General features: G+C 59.3%; 1 protein-coding gene and 1 long non-coding RNA gene across 5 annotated transcripts in view; both read right to left on the bottom strand.

Annotated features, from left to right (window-relative positions):
- The window catches only part of PMEPA1 (prostate transmembrane protein, androgen induced 1), a 50,676-nt gene extending 28,209 nt beyond the window's left edge, over positions 1–22,467 (bottom strand). For both annotated transcript variants that reach the window (XM_032350240.1, XM_032350241.1), the window contains exon 1: positions 21,861–22,467. In XM_032350240.1, the coding sequence (XP_032206131.1) occupies positions 21,861–21,969 (109 nt within the window). In that variant the 5' untranslated portion in view covers positions 21,970–22,467. The remainder of the gene's footprint in view (positions 1–21,860) is intronic.
- On the bottom strand, positions 597–8,101 carry LOC116594756. 3 transcript variants are annotated; one of them, XR_004287397.1, is made up of 3 exons: positions 4,581–8,101; positions 4,366–4,502; positions 597–4,001 (listed from the first exon to the last, which is right to left on the bottom strand). It is a non-coding gene; the product is annotated as an uncharacterized LOC116594756 (long non-coding RNA). The 3 variants fall into 3 exon arrangements; XR_004287398.1 differs by having other exon boundaries at positions 597–3,996; XR_004287399.1 differs by having other exon boundaries at positions 597–3,928.
- Positions 22,468–22,825: the final 358 nt, after the last annotated feature.

Raw genomic sequence — 22,825 nt, 5'->3', positions numbered from 1 at the left:
CAAAGGGAGGCTGCCAAATGGGGAAATGCTCGCCCCTTCCCAGGAAAGGACAAGGTCAGGGGTGGGCTGGTCTCAGGGTGCCTCCCTGGGACACACTCACTGTGACCCTAACATACCCTAAACCAGGGGCTGTGCCCCTCCCAAGCTAGGCCAGGTCAAAGGGAGGAGGACCCACACCCCAGGGCCGGTGGTGGGCCAAGCACAGGGCGTGTGTAGACCCCCTTGGCCAGCCCACCACCAGGGGCGGCCCGATGGGGCTGGGTCCCCTAGATGTGGGTCTCTGGTCTCTTCTGTTCAGGCTTGCCAGCTTCTGGAGCAAAGCTTGGTGCCCACCAGGTGCCCACCGGGGTCCTTCTTTCTGTCAGCTTCCCCTGCCTTCCCTGCCAGGATGCTGGCCAAACTGCCACTTCCTGCATATGCTTGCCCCGGCCGGAGGCAGCTTCTATTTCTGAGACCCGCCTGCCTTCCCTTCCTGTGTCCCTCCCGCCCACCCTCAAATGTGGTGCCGTCCAGACACCGGCACCAGACAGGCACAGACCAAACTCTACTGCGGCCCTGTCAGGCTGCAGCGCCCGAGCCTCAGTTTCCCCAGCCAGGGCTGCCCGGCTCACGCAGAGCAGGGGGGCTGGAGCCCACACAACGGAGCGGAGCCCAGGGCCGCACACACGGCGAACACTTCCAACAAAGCCCTGTCGAGCCGAGGGTTCTTACGCAGAAAAGCGATCTGTGCGGGTCCACAGGGAGGTCACCTCACTGGCGACTGAAACCCTGAGACCCCCCGAGGGTTACGGCAACCGAAGACCGCTCGCATAAAGGGGGGGCGTTACAGGCTATGTGCGCCCCCTTCCACACGCTCATTTTTAATAAAAAGCGTCTGCTCATCTCCGCTCCTCCCACGGGGACGGCCCACGGCTCCCTGTCTGTGGGCAGAACCTCTGCTTTCACCCAGACACGTGGAGCAGAGGTGCCAGGAGACGTCGGCGCCGCCGGGGATCGGACTCGGGGAGTCAGGACGGCGTTCTAGTCGCTCAAGGGGGTTCAGGCCGAGCGGCGGGAGAGGGAGGTCCTCACAGTCCCTGAGTCCGGGCAGGGCCGAGACTCCCCCGGGTGACCCAGTCGGGCCCAGAAAGAACCCGGTTCCTTCCCGCACGTGTGACCCCCCGACACCTGCTGCCACTCTCACCTGTAACCAGGGCAGATGGGAACCAGTGACCCCACGCCCGCCGGGGCCCAGCCTCGAGTTCCCTCTCCCCAGCCGCCCCGATGTCGGCCAAGCCAGCGCGTGAAACGTTTTTGCCAACACGTCCCCCAATGCTGTCGTGGAGAGTCCCTACCCTGAGTGGGGACGAGACAAGTCCTACAGGGCCGGATCAGGGCCATTGGGATGGCACAGGAGGGGCCAGGCGCCGAGGGTCACCGCAGCCACCGGCGTCCGGTGCCTCTCAGCACCTCTGCTCCCACAGATCCCCCACGCTGCCTGCCCTTCCCGACCCTGCTCTGCCTTCCCTGAATGGCTCCTGCGAGCGGCCCTTCCTGCTTCTCTTTCCCCACAGCTGGGCCAACAGGTACTGGGGAATGAGCGCCACCTGCCACCCCAATTCTGAGAGCTTCTCCCCACCAGCACAGAGCTGGGTGGGGGGGGCTTCTGGTGTGAACAGACCATTCAAAGAGGCAGTGATCAGATCCATCACACAAGCCGCGTCCTGCGCATGTGCCCCGGCCCTGGCCAAAGGCTTCCACGGCTGCCCCCACCATCAGCCCCGCTCCGTGGCCTCTGCCATGCTCTCTAACATTCACCAGGGAATGGGGCGCCTGCAGGTCCCCCGCTCAGCCCACGCGTGAACACTTCGCCATCGACAGCGAGAGTGACGGCGCCCACTCCGTACCAGGCGAAGAAGGCAGATTATCCCATGACACCCCTGCACCAGTTCACCCTGTGACGGATTCCGTGGCCACTCACGGCCCCATTTTACAGATGAGACGCCAAGAGGTCACAGACCTGACCAGTCAAGAACTGGTCTGGAAGCAGAAGATCACACTGGAGACGCGGGGTCTCTCCGTGGCCAGCCCAGCGCTGCCCCAAACGTCCTGTCACCCATGGCCACTAAGCGAGACGGCTTCGTGGGTCACGTCTCGGGGAGGTTTCTGTCTGCCCTGCCCTCGATGAAGCAACCAGATGTCCCCGAAGCGGGTGGAGGTGGGGGACGTGGCTCGGCAGCATCTCTTCCCACAGCTTCCTGGGCTCCAACCTGGCCAGGCACTGCCTCTGGCCCCCAGGTTCCCGCCAGCAGCCCGGCACACACCCGAGGGGACTGTAGGGTTTTATTTAGACAAAGTCCATGAGGCGGCTCCGGGCGCACTGGGTTCCACGAGGCGCTGCCTTCATCCTTACAACGCAGTGCTCTCTGCCGGGACAGCTGGTCACCTGACGGGCAGGCGGGGACAGCAGGCCGCCTCCTCCGAAACTCACTCCCACCCCCTTCTTCGTTCGGGGAAGATTTCTTCCTGCCTCGGCCCAGATCCCACTCTGTGGGGCCACTCCCCACCCCCTGACCCCACAGAACAAAAGGGAGCGTGAGCGTCTAGACCGCCCGTCTGAACGAGAGAAGGGGGCATTGTACGACCGGGCCGGAGGCCTGGCCTCCCAGGCGGAAAGGTCGGGGCGCGGGGGCGAGGAGACGGTGGCTGTAGAGGGGCCCACCTCTCGGTCCCACGCACCGCCTGTCCCTCCTGGAAAAGTGAGGTGGCCAGAGCTCTGCCTCAGGGAAATCGGCCTGGGTTGCTGCCGAGGCTGGACGCACTGTCTCCACATGGAAAGTGAGGACCCCTGGGCTCATCACGGAAGAAGCAAAGCCACTGGAAACCCTCAGAATGGCGCCTGCGACCAGGCAGCAGCCGTGAACACAAGCTGCTTACCAGGATGGCCAGTTCAGAAACTTTGTATGTATTCCGGGCTGAGGTAATGAGGGGCCCTAGGGTCTTTCTTGAGCCTGGAAGGCCCTGCTCCAAGCGGGGGAGGAGACCCATTCCTGGACACTTAGGCCATGGCTGCTGGGTGTGTGACCTCAGTCCCCTAGTCACCCTCTCTGAGTTTGTATAATATAAAGAGAGGGTCGAATCAGATTTGCGGTTTTTCAAGATTATCTTACCAGCAGAAGCCGTTGGTTATGAACGAAGGTCAGACCTGGGACCTGGAGGCATCAGACAGACCCGAAACAGCATGGCGGCCAGTGGGAACATGCGGCCAGGGGTGTGAGGCCCTGCACCAGTGGCTGATTATTTCCTGAACTCTTACTATGTGCCCAGTGCTGGCTGGGCCTCTCCTAATGGCTAGGTCTACTCCCTTTGCCTCTGAGACAGAAACTGTGGGTATCAGCCCATTTGACAGACGAGGGGCTCAAGGGTCTGAGTGGCAAAAGGACAGGCTCCATATCTGGGCTGCCCGACAGCAGAAAGCTGTGCTGGAGGAGGGGCAGAAGCTCCCCCCGGGGGCCTCCCAACCCACTCGTCCCAGGGAACAGATGCTGCGCAGCTGGGACACAGCACAGACCGCCTGGTGGCGACCTGTCCTTCCCCCTCCCAAAACTGCTGGGGGGTGGGGGGGGTGGGGCGGTGGGTAGGGGAGCCTGCAACCATCTCCTAGCCACTGCTCTGAGCTCTTTTATCAGCCTTTGGTACAAATGCCTGGAGACAGGCCTGCAAAGTATTTTCAGCAAAATAAACCCGTCTCCACGTGACGGGATTATAGGCATCTTGACTTGTGTCTTGGTCATTTATCAAATCCTTGGCATTTTTGTTAAATAAGGAGCACAGATCACCTTTTACCATCAGAAGAACCATGCTATATTCTCAGCAACACAAAAGGAGACGGGCCCATTGTCCCTGGCAGGGTGGTGCTCCGGGCTTGGGGCATCCTTGAGGGTCCTGGCTGGAAATACGGGGCGGGTACTGGAGAAACAGGCACACGAGCTACGCCCGTGATCCCCTGCTTGACATCTGTCCTAGGAAGCACCCAGGGAGGGAATCAGCGTCTCAAGGATGCCCCCATCCACCAGAATGAGCAGAGTCTGCTCCAGCCCCAGCTGATTGGGATCTAGGACCTACATTCCTGAATCCCTATCTCCTACAAGAAAATGGCCAAAAATTCAGGCTCCTGGTCCATTCCAAGTTTCTGGATTAGCACCCCAGCAGGAAAGTCGGGAAGCCTCTCCTTTTGAGTTCCTTATCTAAGGGAACCATTGCACCTGATAAATTAGGAAGCATCCACACCAGGGGACCCAGGTCCACTTCGCCTCCCCACCTCCCTTCCCCCACCAATTTAAAAGCTTGATGGAAAAGCAAGATCGTGAGAGAAAGATGGTCCACCTCTGCCCCTCGATGCGTCGTGCACGACTTCCGACAATCTGTGCTCCGCAACCCCTGGTTTTCTGTCGGCCGTACTCAAGTTCGTCTTCCTCATGGCGGTATACTTCTAGAACATTCCGCCCAAGACACACTAGGTACTGAATAAATGAAATGAATGAAGGAGCAGAACAAGGGGTTACCCACCAGGAGTTACAGATGACACACCCGGTCCCTACCTCGGGCACCTGCCCCCATCAGGTTGCCACGAGGGGACGAGGGGACGAGGGGACGACCCCCCTTCCCTAGCTCTTCTTCCTCATCAGCACATCCAGGAGGTGCCTTCAGCAGGGGGCTGGGCTGGGGTCCCCAGGCAAAGCTCTGAAAGGGGAGGGGCTGTGAGCCAGCGCTGACTCACAAAGGGTCCCCGGGCAGGTTGTGGCGAGGGCGAAGGCACTGCCCGAGGGATGACGACTTAATAACAGAACACCCTTCGACTCCTGAGCATTTACAAGGCCCGGAGCACTGAGCTAAGCATGTATCCCTCATTTGATCCCCACGATGATCTAGGAAGTGACTGCCTCCTAGGATCCCCATTCTACTGACGAGGAAACAAAGGCTCAGAACAGGGAAGCAACCCCAGGGGACACTCCCCTAGTGGTGGGGGTCTACAGCGGCTCCGCCGCCTTCTCCTCTTCGTGTCTGAGTCCTCAGTGCTTGCTCACTCCAGACACACTGCGTTTGGCCCTTTTGAGGACCTCACCAGGCTGCAAGCATCAGGGTGTACCCGTGAAATCGTGGGGCGCAAGGGTAGATAACGGGGTCAGGAAACCACAGATGGCCAAGAAACCACAGATGCCCAACCTCGGCATCCCTGGTGCCCAGTGTCCCCGGGCCTGGTCCTCCTCCAGAAGACCCTTCTCTGGCCAGAGGAGCGTGTACCTGGCCGACAGCCCATGGAGGACGGGCACGGCCAAGGCCGCCCTTGGCCCCAGGATGAATTCCTTGAGGGCCGACGTTGCCAGATGGAGAAGAGGCAGAGTAGCATATGGCATCTGGAGTCGACCTGGAGCCCCCGGCCTCACCCGGACACCCTCCCTGGTCCAGCCCCCACCCCACGTGGGCAGTCTTCATGGTGGAGAGGAAGGCAGAGCCCTAGGAGCCCTGAGCTACCCTATCTCCCAGCGACTGGCAAGGCAGTTCAGGTCCTTGTGGCGCCATGACGATCCCTTGGCGGAGCCCACAGCCCACACTCAGCCCAATTCGTGGGCACGGGAACCAGGGCTGCTGGGGTTCAGGGCCTGGCTCTGCCACTCACAGTCATGGGACCTAAGGCAAGTGTGCGTGCCTCAGTATGCCCATCTGTGCAATGGGTCTAAGGACAGGAACTGCTGCCAGGAGGCTGGGAGGTTTCAGAACAGCAGCAATGTTCTTAGAACAATGTTCTAAGAACAGCAGAACCCTTAGAACAGCAATGTTCTTAGGGGCGCAGCGGGGCTGCCCAGGACCTTTTTAACTCTGAAGACTACTTCCCTGGCTTTCATACCTCGTCATAATCAACTGCTACTCCAGATCCTGCCATGGGCCGAGGTCGCAGGGGAAGCGGTCAGATCAGACCAGGACCAATCTTAGGCAGAATGAGGGCACAAAGAGCACGAAGCTCAGACAGGCCCAGAAGCAAGAGAGGCACACTATCCACACTCCGCTTGGGAGCAGGCCAGGGGCCTCCGCCTCTGCATTCCCACCCGTGCGGCCGGGACCTCTCACATTCCAGCCAAGCTGCCGTGCCTTTGCGGGTTTGCAATAAAAATTCCTAGACAGGTAGTCAGGTAGGAGGCCGGACGAGCAGTAAGAGGGCAAGGGGGCAAGGGCCCTGAGCAATCCCCAGCCGGCCCGTGAGGCCCGTGGGGTGAGGGATAGCCTCCTTGCCTTCTCCTCTGGGTCCCCGAGGGCCGGACCCAGACCAGGGACCCGAGGCCTGGGCTCCATGTGCAGGAAGGTCTTGGAGTCAGTCGGGAGCTCCTTGGGGAGGAGCCTGCCTCACCCCAGCCAGACCCATCCCCTCGAGGGACTCTGATCCCTTAAAGGAGGTTCGATGCTCTTGTCATTCTGGGGTCTTCAAACAGCTCCCTCCATCCCCTGCCACACGCCAACCGCTTTGAAAATACTTGAAATAAAGCACAGGTTCTGCGAAACCCCAAGTCAGACGTGGCAGAATGTCCCCCCACGCCCCTGAGGCCGGAGCCTTTCCCAGCAGTGGCCCAGTGGCAGCAGGGAGGAGCAGCGTGGACGGCGCGTCCCGAACCCCCCACCGCGAGGCCCAGAACGGAGACACACCGAAGTCCTGTGCTTCCCCTGCGACCTCCTGTGTCCCCCTACCCCCAGAGCCAAAACTGCGCCTTAGGGAGGCTACGCAGGAGATCACAGATCTAACCTGCAAAGCAACAAACCGTTTCAGGCGCTGCAGGGCAATTAAATTTGGGAGGTTTTCACCCCATGACCAAAAAAGAACTTCGAGATCTCGGTTAAAACACACACAGAGATCCAGATGACACACAGCTGTGACAGGCACCCTCCTGCAAACTGCGTGGGGCGCCCCGAGAGTCCGGAGGGGCCGAGGCTTGGCTTCCCACCGCCGGCACGGTCCCGAGAACAAGCGTGGGGCCCGAGCACCTGCCTGGTGCTGCTCCCAGCTCTGCGTGCGGACGAAGGATGGCGGAGCCCCCCTTCATCCCTCATCTCCCGCCCCTGCGGAGGGAACCTTGGGTCCCCTTCCTTCAGAGGACCCTGTGATCTTGCTCTCATTAGAATCGAGATGACCCTGACCTTCAAGACGGCTGGGTGACCTTGGCAGACCAAAGAGCGAGGTACCCCCTTCTGCGGGAGCTGCCATCAGTCTGCAGGGGCTACTGGGGACCCCGAGAAGTCCTTGGCAGGAAGGAGCCTCTTAGAACACAAGTCCAACCAGCCTCCCCGATGTTTGCCATTTCCAAGTACCCATTAAAGGAATTAAGATTCCTAAAGATTTTAATTTCAAAATTTACACCCTATTCAATCGCCTCCCTTTTACTACCTCCTCTCGTCTCGAACAGTGGCCTCAGGAAATCGGTGATGCGCTTGCTCCATCTGTCCTAACGCGCTCTTAACGCCCATCAGCCCAAGCACCTCCAACCATCAACCTAATGCCCCTCCTCACGCCGTGAACAGCTTGTCGCAGGGTACCGGCGCGCCGCAGGCCTGCTGACCTCCCCACTCTTACACGGTGGGACCGTTAGGACACGGGTGGCTTCAATAAAATCAGATGCAGGTCCATTAACTGTGGGCAAGCGTGCCCTTGGGCAAGTGACTTCTGTCCACCGCACCTCAGTGTGCCGGTCTGAGAAACAGGCCCGGGGACAGCGGCTACGCTGGGCATCCATGTGACCTGGTGGCCCACCCACGGCAGGCACGGGTGACAGCAGGAGGGAACTGAGTTGCCACATTACAGCCCCGGGGAGTCTGAACACTCCCCAACACAACCATGTGACAGACAGAGCGAGGACCGGGGGCAAAAGGCGCCTAAGAGCCATGCCGCCGCGATTCGGGACCCGTTCTGCAGCTTCTACTCCTTCGGCAGAGAAGGCTGGCCGGGGACCCGGTGTGCCAGCCCCCATGCTCCCCGGGGAGGCCTGCTCTGACCCCCGACCCACAGCTCCACTCGGAGGCCCGAGCCATCCGTCAGCCGGCAGGAACGCGGCCTCACTGCTGCCGCCTCTGAGTAACTGCCTCCCCCAGACATGATTCATACCTGTCTGGGGTCACCCACATCCCTCTTCCCTGCGAAGGAATGCATGCCAGGGGAGGCGAGCAGGCGGGCTGGCAGCAGCAGCTGGCGGGGCCGTGCCAGGCGGCGGCAGAGGCGTGGCCCGCGGTGCCTCCAAGGACTCTGCAGCCACGCTGAGTGCCCCGCTGGCCGCGGCTGGACAGACAGACATCTCGCGTCCCCACGTCTGAGGCCCAGATCCAGGTTACAAAAGCTTTGCCCCGGGGAGGCAGCTGGCATTCCACCCGGAGACAGTGATTCCTCTGGGTCCAGCGTGCCCCCAACCCCCGCCCGCCAAGCCTCCTCCCCGCTGGGGAACACTACACACAAACAGAAAGGCCTCACCACGCGATGGGTCTCTGAGTCGGCAGACTGAATGAGAAAAGCCAAACAAGAGGGAACACAGAGCGTGTTTTCACGTACGCTGAGCCCTCCACTAGGAAGGGCTGGCCCTGCCTGCTCCAGCGGATGGGCACAGACCAAAAAGGGGCACAGGGACCTGTCCAAGGACAGAAGGTTCTACGTCTCGGTCTGGACAGGTGTCCCCTATACACGTTTGCCAAAACTCATCACAGTAGACGTTACACCCATGTGCTTTATGTCTGTAAATGACACCTCACTTCGGCACATCGGAGCTGGGACAACACGGGTGCCAGGGGAAGAGAAGGGACCGCGGGTGAGGTATGACGGGCTCTTCCTTCTCACAAAGCCCTAGGTTTGATGATGCCCATTTGGCAGAGAAGAAAACTGACCAGGGGAGACGGCAGGGCAGGAGCAGGAGCAGGAGCTTGGGATCCTCCAGCGCCATCAAGGACAAGAATACCTCCTGTCCAGAAAGAACATTCTGCCTTCAACTGGGGGCTGTCTCCACCTGTTGTCTCCCCCCTCTGTCCCTTGTGCCAAAAAACCTTCGCAAAAAAGCAAGGTGCCACTTCCATTGAAGGAGAGCCTTGCTCGGGTCGCCGAAAACCCAGAAGGCAAAGGTTAGGGGCAGCTCCAGCTGCAGACATTGGGAACAGAAAAAGCAGCCACGAAGCCGAGCGCCCACCGTGATCATGGTGTCCATAGAACCCCAGGGAATCCTCCGACTCCAAGGCTGGCCGGAGGCCTCACGGGTACCTCAGCTGTTCCGAGCACCTGGTCTGGGACACAGCACGCAGAGGAGCCCCATGCTCGAAGGCAAGGCCGCCCGGCCTCCCGCCGCTGCCTCCAGGAGGGACGCCCGTGAATGGAAGCACCATCCCTGCACACCCAGAGCCCCCTGGTGTGAGGCGTCCTGGGGACTACAACGCGCTCAGAAGCAGGCCTCCACAGTAACAGAAGGGCTCTGGGCTGAAGGCTGGCCCTGATTTTCTCGTCTCGCCCCCTGCACCTCTGCTAAGCTGCGGCCACACGGAATCACCCGGAGGGTTCAGCGCCCCGACGTCCTGCCCTGTCCCCAGCAATTGGCTCGGGGTGCCCCTGAGTATCAGGTTTGCGAGCCCCCAGGTGGCCTTCCCGGGGAGCCGGCACCGGGACCCGCTGAGTGCAGAAGGGCTGGAGGAACACCTTCAGCCGTGAGGTTCACTACGCCTTCTCCACCTGCTCCCAGGAGCCCAGGCCCACCCGGCACCCACAGGCCATGGCAAACCCTCTCTCCGTTCAGCTGCAGCTCAAGGCTGGTGCCAGACCAATTCCTGCTCTCTCAGGCTCGAGCCCCAGGCACCGCCACCAGGTGACCCTTCCAAGAAGGGGGCGGAGAGGGCAGAGGCAGCTGCGGACGCCAGAGAGACCACACCCTTGCGGGGGAGGACGGGTGGTTCTGAAGTTTAGGGGATGGTGGGCAGAGCACAGGTGTTTTGCTCCTCATGACCTCCCACACCATGGCTTATGACCTAGCTCCACCTCTTCGAGCCGGGCTGTGGAAAGCCACAACCTCACTGTGGGCAAACACCAAGGAAACGACCAGCTAGACGAAGCTGCCGGGTGCCAGCTGCCCACTCTCTGGACACTGCCTGCTTCCTAGCCTCTTCGCTCCCTTGTTCTTCCCAAGCCCCATCCCCCCCACTGGCCTGAGTCTATTCTGGGGAAAGGGTCCAGAGCTCATTCTCGCTAGAGTGTAAAGGAATGCTGTGGTGTGCTTAGGGTAGGGCTCAAGATATCCAGGGCAAAGAGGCTGCGGAGGTAAGTGGAGGCTCTGGTGACATGCAGGCTCGTGACTGTGATTTTTAAAGACAAAGGAAGTGCTGTTAAGGAACAGGACGGATCTTCCTGAGGATCTCACCTTGCAGAAGCCTGGAGGTCTGGGAGGGACCCAAGCCTGAGAGCGGAAGGTCGGTGGCTGGGGCACTGCAGGGTGGTAGCACATTCCTAAAACTCCCAGAAGGGACACTGCCTGACTCGTCCTAGCTTGGAGGGAGACCCACAGCCCTCACGCCTCTCCCCACTGGGCTGCCCCGTGAAGACAGCGCTCCGCTTCCTTCCCAAGGATCATCTACACCCTGGGTGAGCCTCTTCGGAGCCCCGACTGGGAGTGGGCCCGGGAGCACCACCTCGGGGACGGTCTGACCCCAGCCAAGAGTGGACTCTTGCGACAGATGAGCAGTGTCTGTCCCAGGCAAGAAGGGCAGCACCGGGATCCCCGCCCGGGAACGTGCAAAACCGATCAATAAACACGGGCTGGGCTCCCCTCTAGGTGAGGGGTCCCAGGAGCTGGGGAGTCACACATTTGCGAACCGGCCCTCATTCTGTGGCGCAGACGGCAGGATCCGGCGGAGTGAGTTAGACGGACAGCGAGTCACCGGAGAAACGGACTGCGGGGAGCAACACTACTCAACTACACAGAGGCGAGTGCCGGGCTATACACTTGCAGGCAGGGCCTGGCTTTACACAACGGCTGCAGCTGGACTCACCACCCACCTCTGCACCGCGCAGCAAGCAAGTCTAATCAGCCTCGAGATGGGAGGGTGGCGACAATTTTATTTAGGGCCACAAGTAAGTAATAAAATTAGGCAAAATGAGCCGCTCCACGTGTAAGTCCCCACCCTTAGCGGAGTAATGAAAGGCTTGGCAACTGCAAACATCTAATAATGGTCATCGTTAGGAAAATCGAGGGGCTGGTGGCGAATGGCTGCTGACTCTTAAACCTGGACATTGAAACCATTCCGTGATGGACCCCCAGTCAACGGAATTTGTTGTTGTTGTTGTTGTTTTTAAGGATTTTATTTATTTGACAGAGATCACAAGCAGGCAGAGAGGCAGGTGGGGGTGGGGGTGGGAAGCAGACTCCCCGCCAAGCAGAAAGCTGGATGCAGAGCTCGATCCCAGGAACCTGAGATCATGACCTGAGCCAAAGGCAGAGGCTTCAACCCACTGAGCCACCCAGGTGCCCCTGTTGTTGCTGTTTTAGAAGGGAACATTCTCTGCATCTGTGCCTCTTCGACCACAAACTCTGCTCCAAGACGCCAATGGGGGCGTCCCTACATGCCAGCCTGCTCAGGAACCGGGATCCCAAAACACGGGCAAGATGCACCGGAGACAGGAGCATATTTAGCTGTGAGCTGTCGTAACGATCACCAGCAGCAAACCGAGTGGCGTTTAGAGGGCCTGTTGGTATTACTTAATCGGTGACACTCACCAACGTAATCGACACTCTCTCCAACATCTCAATATACCCACCTCTCCCTCCCATACCATAAACAGATTAGAAAAAATAGTTTCCTGCTATGGCCGTGACCTCACGGGCTGCCAAGCTCAGCCCGGTATGAATCACTCGGGGCTCACCGCGACGGCGTTCTCCAATGACTGAATGATAACGGGCGCCACAGACACCAATAAATGAATCACGCCTTCCACAAGGCCAAACCTTTGGCTTTTACAGACACCAATTACAAAGTAGAGAGAAAAGAACAAAGAAATTACTCAGGGTGTTTGCGCAAAGTTGATTCACAGGTTTACAGAATTATTACCGACTAAATTGTTTTTAGGAAGGCAATTAGAGCTATGACCAGCTCGAGCCCAGCACCAGCCTATCGACGTGGGAACTTGCTAGATGGGGTGGGGTGGCCACCAAAGTCTTACAGGGCTCCGGGGACCTCACTTCCTACCGTCTCCTGGCGGGCTCCTTAAGACGTTTGTGAAATCCTTAAAACGTGCAGCCACAGAAGCAATGCAGAAGAAGGCACATATACGCACATCGTTTCAGTGAAAATCTTGGTTTTCACTTTTATTTTTCCTTCTTGAAGTGCAGCACCCACAGCAGAACTCAGAGCTGCGACCAGGGTTTTGAAACACACCGTCCACAATAACCAAGTGCTCCCACGATTTCTCCATGCACAGCAACGGCAGGTGGTTCAGATCAAAGCCATGTTACCTACTATAAAACTTAGGGTGATGAAGAAAGGGCGTTCAAGGTGGTCACATGCAAATTCTGAGCTTCTCTAACGAAGTGTGACCTCTGAGATGATTCACCCCACAGGCCTCGGGTTAAACCTTGCTGGCCAGGCTTCCTGGACAAGCTTCTACAAAAGGGGAAGCTTCCCCATCAGGGATATCAGATCCTTGTAAGCAGAGAGAATAAAACTGAGCTTACACCAGGCTTGGGCTCTCAGGCAGCAGCCCCTCTTACCAGCAGCTGCCTGGACCGTCACGGGTAAAGCCAGCAAGTGCCCCGGCAAAGCCATCCCCTGGCAGTGACCAGGTAACGAGGGCCGAATACCTCTTTTGGGAAAGGACAGTCTGCTTTCCCCCCAAATTTCCTGGAAATCTGATTCAGCTCCCCGCTTCTCTTTCTGGAACCCTGGGCAAAGGCAGGGGAAGGCTCAGGGCTCAGTCCTGGGCACACCTGGTGGAAGGCAGGTCCCCACAGTGGCCTCCAGCCAAGGGACCTTAAAAAAGCCACCCCAGCTTGGTGGGTGGAAGCAAGCATTTTAAAACATTCTACATATTCTACATATTTTACATCATAAAGTATCTATGTGTCTTTCAAATATCCAAAAGTATATGGCTTCATATTTTACTTTTTCAATACTTTACTTATTTATTTGAGAGAGAGAGAGAGAACACACGGAGCATGGGGGGGAGAAGCAGGTTCCCGCTGAGCAGGGAGCCTGATGCGGGACTTGATCCCAGAACCCTGAGATCATGACCTGAGCCGAAGGCAGACATATAACCCAGTAAGCCACCCCGGTGCCCTGGTTTTGTATTTTAAAGCACATATTTCTGTATTCCTAGCCACTGACATCAAACAAATCCACGGCCGGATTTGTCTCTTTTACCATCCTCCAAAGCCAGGGATGGAAACATCATCTCCTGGAGAACTAAGGACCAACAGAGACTCTCCCGGCCCGAGGCCTCCGTGACTGGGGTCGAGGGCTCCCCGTCGGTCTCGGGGGCAGGTGAGGAACACGTCAAGCCGCTCATCCGCCAACCGCCTCCCTGTGTACTGAGCATCTACTCTGGGCCAGTAGCACACACAAGCTGTGCCAGCCCTCTCCAGGACTCGGCACGGCTGCCCCGTCCCCATCTCCACTGAAGTCCCCCGCAGGGGACACAAGATATGGGACAACTTCTCCAAACTTAAAGGCAAGGTGGAGTCTTGAACCTGTGCAACTGTTCAGAGGGGTAGGTTGTGTCTGTCTGTCCAGCTGGGGGGCCTGGCGCTGCCTATGGTCTTGGAGAACTGCAACGGGCAGGTGCTTCTAGGGGACAAAGCAGCCCTCAGAGCGCGGAGAGCCGGCGCCTAGAAGCCAGAAGCAGACTTCATCCAGCATCCAGATCCCAGGGCCACTGGGGACTTTATGTTTGCTACCAAATAATTAAAACTCTTCAGCTAGCAGAGCTATTTCCTAAACCCGCTGAAACAATACTCATTGATTTTAGTTACAGTACGTCTGAAGGGAAAGAAACTCAGCCTCCACGTTCCCCGAGGCTCGGGACACCCTCGCTAGGCACTGAGGGTGCTGACTCGAAGCCGAGGGACCCACCCCTTCTTCCCACCCCCGAACCCACTGGAAAACACACATGTATCAGAATCTGCCGAAACGACAGAAGACCCCATTACCCGATACCTCCCCGGTGAGTCCCGGAAGCCCCCCCAGCTCCCGTCAACACGTGGTGTCTCACCGTCACCTCAGAGTGAACACCAGCTCCGCTCGGGGGTGACACCGGGTGGGGAAAGAGCCCCCAAAACACTCCAGGCCTGAAGCGGGTGTGTGCAGAAAAGAACGGCCCTACAAACTCTCCCTGTGGGGTTGGGACCTGCGGTGGCTATCCTTTCTTGTCATTTCCATACTCTCAGCATTAAGGGAATTAGAAGGGAGACCCTGACCTCCCAGGACAAGTCTGGCTGAAGCAGGAGAGGCTTGTCTGGCCTTGGACGTTTCCAGAAGCGATGGTGCCCAGAGACGAAGGCACCATTCCTGCCCCCCAGACAGTGGAAACTTCCTTGATCCCTTGCAAATATGAGTTTATGCCAGCGGGGCCTGTCAGTGTCCAGGCCTCGGTCCGGCCCACCTACGAAGTGGCTACTGGTCTCCCCTCCGTTTTATGGGGGTGCTGCTGGAGGCTCGGGAGGGAGGCAGCCCATGTCCTGAAAAGATGGTTTTCAGAGTCTGTATCTTGACTGCGTCTTGTCCCATCTGGACTCTTCTCCCAGCCTGCCCACGCGCCCTGCCCAGGCCCCTTCCTTCCTGCCTCATCCACGTGCAGGGTCTCTAAGGGCTCGGGGGACCTACCGAGCAAAATGGGCACGGCACCTCACGCTTCCGTGTCTGATGACCAGAAGCGACACAAGCGACAGTGAATTACATAATACCCGACACAATCTGACAGGTGTGACAGGAGAGACCTCCTCCCCCACCCCTCACAGTGTTCCTGGAGCCCAAACAGGATGACGGGTCTGGGAGCCTCCCCGAGGGAGGCTTTGAAAGTGGCCTCGGTTCCGTTCCCTCCGCCGCCTCCTCCCTGGAGTAAACTTTTTATGTCTGGTCCCTAGAAGGGCAGCTTCCCGAGGGCAGGGTTCTGTCTGTGGGGTCCTGGCATTCTGCAGCCCAGTCCCGACTGAGCGGCTGGGTGCCCCCTTCATGACCGACGGCCAGGGGGACAGCAGTATAAGGCAGACAGATCTGGTCCCTCCGGGAAGAGCCACGGGCCGTCCAGCAATCGCCTACCCCAGCATCTGAAGGTGGGGGTACCAGGGCTGCAGAGGTAGATGCCAGGTCCTCGCACCGCCTGTAAGGGACACCCGTCTGGGGGACACCATGCGAACAGAAGACAGTGTTGTGCTGCCAGAGCGCAAAGGCCCCGACGGCGAGGTCCGTGAGCATTCTTCCCTTGCAAACGGCGCAACATGGGCTTGCAGTCCTGGGGCGAAAACTAAATGACCATGGCCATGTTGAGTCTTGTAAAGATAAGGCTGGGACTGGGGGGCTCAGTGTGGGGTCATGGGGAAGAAATCTTGGGAGCACAGGTGTGGGGCCAGGGAGCTTAGATTCCTGGCTATGCCACCTGGGGCAGGTTCCTTACCCCCTCTGGACCCTCCTCCCCACCCCACCCCCAAATCTGCAAATCGGTGATACCAACAGCTCTCTCACAGAGCTGTTTTGGAGACTGAGAAAAATGCGTCACTATACCCCTGGCACATAATAAGTTCTCCATATCCAACTAAGAAAGGGAGTGGCAGCAAAATCCATCAGTCACCCTGGAAACAGAAGAGAAAAGCCATGCGGGGGCTCTGCGAAGACCTGGGGAAACCCCAACGCTTTCCAGGCCCATCCCGGGGCACTGAAGCCCCTGCTCCTGTCTGAAAACTGTTCCGGGGCTTTTCCTCCCAGCTCGGCGACAGAGGCTTCCACCAGCACCCGTCAAGGCCCCGACGGAGACCCAGAGGCGTCACAGTTTGGCTCTGTCGTGTCACTCGAAGGGGAAAGTGAGGTTGACGGTCAATGCTCCAAGTTGTCGTGACTACAGGAAGGGGAGCGGCCCACCTCGGGGAGGGGGTTAGGCCAGCCCGTGCAGAAGGTGGTGCTCGGAGAAGCCAAGCAGAAGACATGCACCCCACCCGCCGGGAAAACAAAGATCACGGTCTTACTCTGATGGTTCACAGCCTGTATAGACTCACTTGTTAAAAACGGGAATTAATTTTCAAAAAATAGGAGCCTCAGACCATCCCTTGTTTCTGGGCTTTGTGCTCTGCACCCTCTTCGGCAGGGGACCTAGTGCGGTGTCTGGATGTCAGGGTGCTCCTGCCTTTGTGCCTGCCAGGCCCACCCAGCCCCTCAGCCTCCGAAGCTGGCAGTGGACTGCGGGAATCCAAGGGGTTCCCTCCGGCCAGCTCTGAGGTGGGCCTGGCAGGGACAAGGGAAGGCAAAGAGTCAAGTCCCTCTACCTTCAAGGTCACGGTTCCCACACATGTCTGTTTATTCTAACATCCCTTCTACTGCCAGCACCCCAGCCCCAGGATGGGGAAACCCTTCTCTGGTGCCGGTCTCCTCATCTGGCAGCGACCGCCAGGGGACAGGACAAAGTGGACAGTTGAGACTAGTCCTCTCCCCGCTGTCACCACCAAGCCCCACGATCACAGAGCTGTGGAGACACCAGGCCACACTCCACGAGAATAACCTTGGCAGAGGCACAGCCCCCCCTCCAACCCCAGCACCCAGGAACTGCTGTCACCCCACTTTCCACTCCGACCCCAAGACAGCCAGGATGTTCTGGAGCCGGGCTGAGCCTCCATCGCCTCACCTCCCATCACACGCTTGACCCACCGCAACCCTCGGAGAGATCACATCTGGGGACAGGTGTCACGGGGCCCTTGAAGCAAAAGGAGAACAGAACTGCCAGTCCTTAAACGCCAGGAGTTTTGTATCAACTTCCAGACATCCGGGTCCCTGAAGTGGACAGGTCTGGCCACACAGGGCCCGCGTGGCGGCCGCCCCCTCAGGCAGCACTCACAGCCCCGGATCTCCGCAGCCCACCCACCCTGAGGCACACCTCCCGGGCCTCAGCACAGTGTCCTCCTCCTGGCTCCCTGGTGCACAGAGTGGGGCGGGCGGGCAAGCACACGGGGCCTAACCGTGCGCTGGCACGCACAAGTGTGTGCACACACACGCGTGCATACACGTGGGCACACGGCACCTTTTAAGAAGCACAGAGCAAGGCCCTGGGCTTTGACCGCCTTCTCAGCACATGCCCACCCAAGCGCCCCGGCTGGCGGGAGCTTGGCCTCCCAACTCCCACTTGTTAAAGAGTTTCCTCTCTGCGGGAAGGACCCTAGACTGTGAGTCGCCCGCAGACTTGGTCTCTGGGTGGTAAGAACCCGAAGAGGAAAAGCCACGCGGCCCCTCCATTTGGGCCCTATCTCTTGCAAGCTCCTCTCCGACACGGTTTTACATGTCAAGCACTGCACAAACCAGAAGGCTGACGTGTCCCGGGGCCCGGATGCGGTGCAAGCAGATACTGGCGCCCCTGAGCAGGCAGGTCTGGGGCTGCTGTGGGACATGTGCACCTTGTGGTCCTGCCAAAGTGGCGGCCATCCTGACCCTCCCCAACGGCCTCCACTCCGGGGCAGCTGAGCACACCACTCCATCTCCCTCCTTCTTCCAAGGGAGAGCGAGTGCATCAATTTGCACAACGTAAAGGGCAGGTTGTGCGTGCCCACGCAGGAGCAATTACTTACTCTCTGCCTTGACAAGCACTAAGTTTGGCCCTGACCCTGGGCCAGGCTGGGTGGTGTGGCTGGCTTACCCCAGACCTCCTGGGGAGCTGTGGCCAACTGTCTGACCTGAGATCCAGTTCAGGATTTGCACCTCAACCTAAAACCCAGACAGTCAGAAAACATGTGGGTTAAAAGTCCTCGCTCCAAGGGCCCACGGGGGAAATGGCTCAAGCTAGACGGCCCTAGTGTCAACCAAATCCTGAAATACAAGCTTGCACAGTGCCTGAGTCTCTCCTCCTAATAAATGCAAATCCAAGATGAAAACCGGGAAGCTCCTCAAGACGGAGCCCCCATCCTTCCTGCGCGGCACACAGCAGGCACTCAAGAGGCCAAGGGAGTGAATGACAGGCAGGCGCCAACTCTGAGCACAACCAAGAGCCTTCACTGGGGCTGATCTCTGAGCGAGACTGACTGCGCAACTCCCTTCCGCCCTCAGGTCCCCGGAGAAGTAGCCGATTAAAACAGCAGTTCTCAGCCAGGCCAAGGACATCAGGCGAGGTCCGGAGGCATTTTGGGGTGTTACGACTTGGCAGGGGAGCAGAAGCCTACTCCAACGGGCACCTAGTAGGCAGAGGCCAGGGATGCTCCTAAGTGTCCAGCAACCCCCACAGCCTCCCCCTCCCTCCTCACAAGGACGTCCTTGTCCCTTGGGTGAAATGCCCGGATTTGAGACACAGGGCACCGGGTGTCCTGGGCGTTTCTGCAAGCTCAGTTTGTAGTGTTTGGGAGTATCTGTCTGGAACCAGGTGGCGAAGAGCAATCAGAGGCTCAGTGACATTAGTGGTGGTAAGAAACAGAACAGCCACCAGAGATACTGGCCACAGGGGTCCAGGGTGGGGCCGGGCAGGCTGCTGCCCGGGGTCCTCCAGATATGTAGCCTGGCAGCGGAATGGCCCAAGTCAGTCCAGGCAGAGGCGGCACCCACCTGCCTGCTGCCCAAAAGCCTCAAGCTGAAGCTGGAGGAGAAGGACAGGGGCTAATTTCTAGGAGAGACAAACCTCTAAAGAGGTCAACAAGAATGCCAAGAAACACGCAGGCCAGCAGGAACTCTGTTCTGAAAAGTCTGGCCAACTCCCTACTGTCAGCCTGGTGAGCTGTCCCTGGAGCCGGCTGTCTTTCACCCCAGCACCCCCGGCTTGTTTAAAGAACAGCTTATTTTTCTGTGGGGGGATCCTGAGAACAGTGAACCCCCGTCAGAGAGCGTCCCTCACCCCTTGACTCTCAGAGACAACTGGAGACCCCGGAGGGTGTGGAGGATGCAGAGGGTGCGGGGAATATCTTGAACCTGGCTTCCTTGGAGAGAGCCCCGTTCCCACACTTTCAAGTGTGACGCTGGGGGATGCTGCTGCTTTCCAGCCCTCGGGTTCAAGATGGACCTACTGCGGGGCCCAAGTTCCAAATGAAAGAGACAGAATGTGCACTTCCTGAGAAATAACTCTGGGTCTGGGTCCAGGGTGCACTGGGGACTGAGGGCAAAGCTTTCCATTACTACCTTCCTTCATTTATAAAGCCGGAGCTGGCCAAGGCTCCACCCAGCTCCAAGATCTGGGGCACCTGAATGCCACACTAGGGACCCAGTGCTGCTGGGGGGAGGGCAGGAGAACCATTTCTGGTCCTGGAGCCTCCAGCCAGACTTTGGAGGGCAGAGGCCCCATCTTGAAAGCTGGTAGAATTTTCGATTTCAACCGTCAGGGTCTCATCCTTCAGATGAGGAAACTAAGACAGCTTAAGGAACCTACTACCAAGGGCCACTGGGACAGGACCCTGCAGCCCAGCTCGAAATCCATCTCTGACGTTCCGCATGCAGACACCCTCAGTCTGCATCACGTGAAATGTGGCCTTCCTTCCGCACTTCAAATTTTCCTCCCCATCTTTTCGTACAAAGAAACTCCAGGCCTTCAGGCTTCCTCACCAGAGCCTTTGTGGAAATCTGATTAGCACTTGGAACAAACTGTTACATTATACCTGCATTTTAAAGATCCTTTCCCTTCCTGCCCTGGGCTTTCTTCCAGTAAGCAGGGGGCCGTGTGTAAAAAATACACTGTGCATGGTGAGTCACGTACCACGCCAGGGCTGGCTGGAGCAGGCCAGGGTTCCAGGTACTAACCTCGAGGGTCCTGCTCAGACATGCCACTGGGGGAAGCACACAGGTTGAGGGCAATGGGTTTAACAACACCCTGATGTCAGCCAGAACATCATCAAGGCTGAAGGGACAGGAATAAGAATGATTTTTTTTTTTTTTAACATCCTGAACACAAAGGAAGGACAAGAGCAAAATGCCCATGCCCTGTCCTCACAATGTTAAGTTCGACACAACAGCGTGGAACACTGGGGTGGGGGGTTCCCCTAAGGCAACTTTACAGAAAGGGGGAAATGAGGCACCGAGGGTCCTTCACCAGCATCCACTCGGCACTGAGGAGGCCCTCTCCAAACATGTGTGAACATATTTTAATAATATCCTCGTGCATTTCATTAGCCTCCTGAGTTCACAAAGGGCCTTTGGGAAGCAATCTGGTTTAATGCAACTCAGTTCCACAGACGGTGACTCTGGGCAGGTTCTCCTGGCACCTCGCTGGCCCAGCATGGGGCGGTCGGGGGGGGGGGTGAGGTTGGGGGGAGGCAGACTTTCAATTCCGGAACTGGAGGGAGCGGGGGCACTCATGGATGGAAGGACCCATCACCAAAGCAGGCCAGTCTGCCCCAGCAGGACCAGTCATGGGTTATTTTTACCTCTTGTGCCTCACTGTACAAGCTCAGGGGCCACAAACTGTGGCAGCCGCCTGCGGAAACTGGCTTATGAGTCACCCAGTGACTGCCCTGCTCCGTGGTGGCCGCCTCTGACTCCTGGTCCCAGCTGGAAGAAGGCTGGCCCTTGCAAGAAGGGCTGTGTGCTCCGGTGCCTCAGGTGCTTAGAGGCGAGAATAGGGTAAGTGAAGCCCCAAGAGGCAAGAGGTCCCCAAAAGGATGGGCTGGGGGAAGGGATACAGTCCAGAAGGCCGTCTACACAACCCAACCTCCACCTGAGTGGGCAAATGCATGGCGGAAGTCGAGGCTGATTTGTCTCAAGTTCTGGCTGTACAGGGCGACTTGGTGCAAGCTTCCAACACCCCCTCCCCACCCTCGATCTAGCTCCTCCTTTCAGGGCAAGGCCGTCCCAAACACAGACAGCCCCAAACTTTGACTCATTTGTAACCAAGGTCCCAGCCAGGCTGAGCCAAGCTGTCCAGACAGAGGCTATTTATAGGTGCGTCGGGGACACAGACACTCACACAATGAGACACACACTCGGGATCCACCTTTGGCCAGACCCACCAGCGCTGAGCCCTGAATGCAGACACCAGACACCAATGGTCCCCAAACCTCCAGAGCAATGCACACAGTCTAGAGAGGCACCAGACGCGGACACGGGCAAGACGCAGGAAGAATACATACTCCCGGGACAAACTGCGACCCAGACACACAGACACAGAGAGACACGGAGACGCGCCAGACCCAGACAGACACACACAGACACACACTCCACAGACGCAAGGAGACCCACTCACACAGACCGAGACAGAAGCGCCACGCACACTCCAGACACACACCCCGGGCCCCAGACACCCCGCAGGCCAGACAGTGTCTCACACGCCCGCCACCCCCCTTCCCCCAGCCGAAGTTGATAAAGAGCCGGCCTAATTGCTCCATCGAGACTGCCCCTTAGGGAAATAAAATGGAAACTTCACGGTTTCGACCGCCCCAGCCCTCCCGCGCCGGGCGCCCCGCCGCCCTCCGCGCCGCTCGGCCCCGGGTCCGAGTCCCAGCGGGCGGGGCGCGGGCAGCGGGGGCCGTGCCAGGCTCGCCGCGCCGCGGGACAAAGCCGGGCCGGCCGCCAGCTGCCGCGAGCCAGGAGGGCGCGCCCGGGGCGCAGGGCGCACGGCCCGAGGGGGCGCGCACGGCCCGGGCCCCCGCCCGCAGCTGCGCGGGGACTCGGGGTCCGAGCCCGACAGGGCCTCAGGGGAGGGGGATGCGGGGGTCACTCACTGATCTCCATGCTCTGGAACAAAGAGCGTTTGCAGTTGCACGTGCAGGAGACATTGGGCTGCCCGGCGGCGAGGGCGGCGGTGCTGTTGACCCCCATCAAGCGGTGCATGGACGGCGCGGCGGCTCGGCGCGGGGCGCAGGGGGCACGGGGGCGGCCGGGGGGGGTTCCGGCCGGCGCCCGGCACTGGGGCCCCGCATGCAGGAGGCGCGCGGCGGGGAAGGCGCACCCCGGCTCGCCGGGCTCGGGGCGCCGCCAAGTTCCCGGGGCGCTGCGGGACTCAGTGCGCGGGGCCGCGCTCCCCTGCGCCCCCCGGCCGCCCCTCGGCAGCCCCGGGGGCGTCGGCAGTGCCCGCGGGTGGCGTCCGGGAAATGGGCTGGCAGCCGGGGCGCGCGCTGCCGCCGGGGCTGAGCCTCTGCTGCTGGCTTCCCGCAGCCGAGCGCCTCCGCCGCCGCCGCCTCCTCCTCATTCAAGTCCAAGGAGATCGGGTTTCGCTCCGAGACCGCGGTCGGAGGCAGGCAGACGGTCTGACGTCAGCGCTAGACGGGGCTGCCGGTTCCCACCGCGCGGGGGCCGGGGAGGGGGCGCGCGCTGCGCCAATCCCCGCCGAGGTTCCCCCGCACCCCCTTCCCGGGCCGCGGGGCGGGGTGACAGGGAAGGGGGCGGGCTCTTAAAGGGCCAGAGCGAGGCGGCCCGCGTAGACCCGGGACCAGCGGGGCGGAGGAAGGGTGCAGCGTCCCTGCCCCTACTGGGGTCAATCTGGAACCCCCTGACCTGAACACGCGGGTCGGAGGAAGCGGGACTCGTTCCCACCTTCACCTCCGCGGGTTGCGGGTGCGTCGCGGGACCCCGGAATCCTTGACCCCGGTTTAGGGGAAGCCTGTCCCTTCCCAAAGGAGAGGGAATTGGAGAAGATGAGGGAAGTCCTCCCTATCACCCACACCTGATTTCGCAGGAAACTCTCCGC

The sequence above is a fragment of the Mustela erminea genome, chromosome 7 (genome assembly GCF_009829155.1).
Source record: "Mustela erminea isolate mMusErm1 chromosome 7, mMusErm1.Pri, whole genome shotgun sequence".
Lineage (NCBI taxonomy): Eukaryota > Metazoa > Chordata > Mammalia > Carnivora > Mustelidae > Mustela > Mustela erminea.
Note: the sequence above shows the minus strand (reverse complement) of the source record. Positions and strands in the feature narration are given on the sequence as shown.